The sequence below is a fragment of the Balearica regulorum genome, chromosome 3 (assembly GCF_011004875.1).
Source record: "Balearica regulorum gibbericeps isolate bBalReg1 chromosome 3, bBalReg1.pri, whole genome shotgun sequence".
NCBI classification, from domain to species: Eukaryota; Metazoa; Chordata; class Aves; order Gruiformes; family Gruidae; genus Balearica; species Balearica regulorum.
This window is the reverse complement of record NC_046186.1, coordinates 54,632,766-54,637,177: the sequence shown is the minus strand read 5'-3', so window position 1 is coordinate 54,637,177 and position 4,412 is coordinate 54,632,766. Positions and strand designations below refer to the sequence as shown.

Below are 4,412 nucleotides of genomic sequence, written 5' to 3'. Positions count from 1 at the left end.
ATCTGCTTTCACTCTGTACAGAATGGACTGACTCACAGGATCTAATCAAAGCCCAGCTATTAATTTTTAAAGATTTCTTTAATGGGAGGAAAGAAAAAGCATTTGGGAATAACTTTCTCTCCCAGTACATACTCATCCTTTTAGCACAAGTATTAGAAAGCAGAAAGCTGCAGCATGAACCAGCCCACCCTAATCTAGATGCAGAACATCACATCCCACTGGAGTCAGATACCATCAGGAAAGGCACCTGTAAGCATATGCTAAATGACTACATTAACAAGATGTACTTCCTCACATACTTGATATAGCAATGTAATAAGGCACCAAAAAGTTCCAGAGCAGCTCAGGTCTGGTGTGGAGCTAGACACGTTCCTGCTTTTCTTCAAGGTGTTGGTGGGGGCTTAGACCCTCAGAGCTGTGTTCTGATCACAGGGTCTTCATCAGTCTTCAGGTATTTTTCATCTACAGACTCCTTGAGCGCCCAGTCATGGAGGAGGCTGTAGTCATAGTGCTCCTCATCCACTTGTTTTAGAAATGCCAGTCCAGAAATGGCTTGCCACTCTCTGAGAGATGGGATGCGAATTTCCTTTACATTTTCACTCCCTGGGACAAAGCCAAAGAATTTCCTTACATGCTGCATAGCGTAGAGCCTGGAGTGCTGGTCTGTTGCTTCATCAAAGAGCTCCTGCTCGTTATGGACATAGCTGCTCCAGTATCTGAAATGTAGAAAGCTGAGTGGAGAGAAACAGCTTGCCAGGCAGTAAGACAGGAAGACAGTGATGACTACCACAGCAATCAAAAGCCAGCCAGCCACCTTACAAAGAAAAAGAAAAGACAGAAATTGTTACAGCTGAAAATACAGTGGTAACTTCTGAACATTGGAAAATCTGTAAGATGATCTTTACTTGTTTTTCCTGAATCAGCAGGTTAACAAGATGTAAGCCTGGTAAGGGTCTGTTGCCATCAAACCCAGTCCCTGCCTACTGGAGGTAGCCATGTAGTAAAGTCAACTTACTTCTGTCAAGTTTAAGGAAGTTCTGTTGTATAATTTGTTAAGGATTTTCCCTCCACAGCTATTACTGTGAGAAGTCATCTAATTCCTAGCTTATAGCCTGTTTAAAACCAATTTTCTCTGAAGTGACAGCTTAATGTTCCCCGTATTATTTACCCACTATATAAGCTTTTAGAATTGAGTCTGATCTGAACCCAAGATTTTAATTTGGTTCATGTGGAGCTCTTGCAGCCTGGGCCCCTTAGTCACATGTTTCTTACACTTGAATGAAGAAATTTCATACTCTCCCTGGCTCTTGAACTTCCATTTGTCTTACTCAACAGTACTTTTTCAAGATACTATGCAAGGAAGACTATATCCTCCAGAAGCAGGTAGCAAACAGGACAACCAGACATAGTAATTTATATACCTAAAGCTCAGTTCCGCTTACAGGAACAAAGGAGGCTTCAAAACACACAGAGATTCAGCACTGAAAGCAGAAGATACTGATCTTCTTTTATCCTAACACTGGGCCTGCTGAATTAGCTCTAGTTCTCATCATTAGATCTGCAGGCATCAGAAGCAATAAGAGTTACTCACTTGTGACTGGTATCGGAGTAGGAGAATCACTTCATCTCTTGCCCGGGTCAGCTCCGGAGGAACTAACTGACTGCATGGAAACACAGCCAATATCCTTCTGCGTTCACTAGCAGTAACATTGAGGTCAGCTCCATAATAATGCACAGAGACATACTCACTCACAGCACAGACATAATATGAGCCATTTATCAGGGTGACTGCAAGCCATGTTACTGGAGCAACCAGTGCTCTCCCAGTGATGCTGCACAAAACAAAGCAGATCAGTTTGCATTGCAGTAACCGGTTTGGTGTAGTCTGTTCCTGAAGAGGAGACCTTTTGCCTGTAACCAGCCTCCAAGTCTGGTTATTCAGGGCATAGCCAACAACCAGAAGGATCAGTGCAGGAACTCCAAGGAAAGCCAGCCCATAGATAAGGTTCTGCCCAACATGACAGGGACAGCTGAATGTAAAAAAAGAAAAAAGTTGCTGCCCACCAATTGTCAATATTGCAATTATAGCATTAGCAATAACAACCTCTTTGCCTTTTAGGAAAGTTAACCACTTTGGAAGGAAAGTCATTTTAGATCTTACTCTCTACCAGATGCTTTTGCTTTAAGTCAATACTAGCTTTTAGTTATATTTAGCTAATGTTAATAGCAGACTAGAACAGAACAAACTCCAACAACTTAAAAAAACCAAACCAAAGCACACAAACAAAAAAACAACCCCCAAACCCCCCTGCTAGTCTTTTTTTTCTTCCTACTAATTTTTGGTTCTACTCCATGACAGCTAGAAGCTTGTTTGCTAGCTTTAAATATACTTACAGACATCCAATCATGTGTTTTAATTGATTCAATAATTTATCTCAGTGGTTCTGGAATATTTAGCTTTTAGGCAATTGTGAGCTCTGCCAGCCTCTTGCTAATTGTCTGAAACTAACAATAAATTCTCCCTGCTTTTTGGATGACATGTAATGCCATCAAACCAATGACTACCCTGTCAGGGTTAATTGGCAAGCTGTTTGCTAATCAATAGCAATTAGCAGAAGCATGGTATGGGACTAGGAGAAAAAGAAAGTAGATCTTTCAACTATTCTTCATACAAAAACAACCAAAGCCTTGTCAAGTGGACTGATTATAAAAAATGAAGCATTTAAAATTTAAAATTCTTCAACATTAAAATAAAACCAGAAGAGATTCCATAAGTTGTACAAGGCTTGCAATCCCAATTCTGTTCATATTTAATGTCAGTTCTGGTTCTGAGGCAGTCTGCTCTCCAAACACCAGTCTGAGATGTAGTTAGCTGCTGGACCATGAGGACTTTAGTGTTTCACCTGTAGATGGCAAGAAGCTAGCATGTCTCTTTTCCTCACAATGTTGAATGTTTCCTTCAGAAGGTTTTTTTTCTGGTAATGTGTAATCTGCTGTTCACACAGTGTCAAGCCAGCTTCAGACACGCTAATGATACTAACTGGCATTTATATAGCCTGCTTGTGGCTACAAGTTTTAAAATTTTCTGTAAGTATTGTCAGTCCCATTCTATGGACAGAGGCAGATAGAAATTTTTCAGTTAAACATTTCCAGAGCTGGCTGAATATTGGGATGTATGATCTGCGCTCCCAGCATCTCTGACAAATCAAGCCTTAAACAGAGGTTAGTTTAAAATGTTTCACTCCTGATGGTTTTCTCTGGGTTGCGCTTTGTCTATGATCAAACTATCCAGTAGTTCTGTACGTTGCATACCCTAGGCTGATCTGAATATGCAAATACTTGTGTTTAAGTTCTGAGAAGTCAAAATATAAACATTTTTACCAAGAACAGAAAAAAAAAATAGCCAGAAAGTCTATGAGGAAAATTGTCTTCCCATTACAGATGGCTATCTCCAGCATGTGTGGACTTGGTTGTGTGATATAACAGTGTCTGACTCCACAGCCTGTTCTCTCCCCTTGCAGAGAGGGTTGTTAATAATGACTTTCAGCTCAAAAAGTAGTTTTAGCACCCATGGTATCTGCTTGGATGACAGAGACACTCTCACAGCTGCTATACACATGGATGGCATGTTACCCACCTCTTGCCCGTTTACTAGGCAAGACCTTGTCGCTCCAGTGCGCTGTTAGGGTGAAGTCTGCTTGCCTCATCCCCAGTTGCAATCTGTGAATGAGGTCCTTGCTGGTAATTGGCTCTCAAAACTATGTGACACTATTACACAAAATTAAAAGCGCTAGAGAAACATGCTGAAACATCCAGCAGTACTTTGCTACAGCTTTTCTGGAACCTGTTGTTAAGTTCTTGGTTAGTTGGGCAGAGTGTTAGCACAACAAAACCCAAACACTGCCGTTTTGAAGCTTCATTTTCTTTCAGCATCACAGGATTTTGAATAACTTTTTTTTGTACTAGGGGCATTATATTTTGAAAAAAAAATTACCTTCTTTAAATTCAGTGGAATAAACCCATCAAGCTATTACAGAATTATTTTGAAGATGTGTTTTATAAGAGTCTTCCATTATGCCTCAGTTAATTTTAAAATCTCCAGTTGATTGCTGCTGAGCTTTCTTTGGGAACCCGTGACTTATTTTGTATTAAGGGAGGAAGGCTTTCCCAAGCCTTGCTTATTTACTCAAGAAACACATTAGATGTGAAACTGAAGAGAGGTACAACACTGAAATATTCATAGTCAGCCTAAGGCTGTTGAATGAGGCAATTTATACAATCAATAAACAGCTTTGTACTGCTGCATTGTCACTTGCTTTCATGCTGTGCTGTAAACAGTCCTGCTGGCTCATCCTATTATGGAACAAATTACAGGGTTGGATCCAATTAAGAGCTTGGGCAGCACATCAAAC

At 40.4% G+C, this 4,412-nt stretch overlaps 1 protein-coding gene across 1 annotated transcript; it reads right to left on the bottom strand.

The window, feature by feature from the left end:
• Positions 1-359: 359 nt before the first annotated feature.
• CALHM4 (calcium homeostasis modulator family member 4) lies at positions 360-2,149 on the bottom strand. Its single transcript, XM_010309088.2, has 2 exons — positions 1,592-2,149; positions 360-814 (listed from the first exon to the last, which is right to left on the bottom strand). Exons 1-2 carry the CDS (start codon positions 2,147-2,149, stop codon positions 410-412), a joined length of 963 nt encoding a protein of 320 aa, XP_010307390.2. The 3' UTR covers positions 360-409.
• Positions 2,150-4,412: the final 2,263 nt, after the last annotated feature.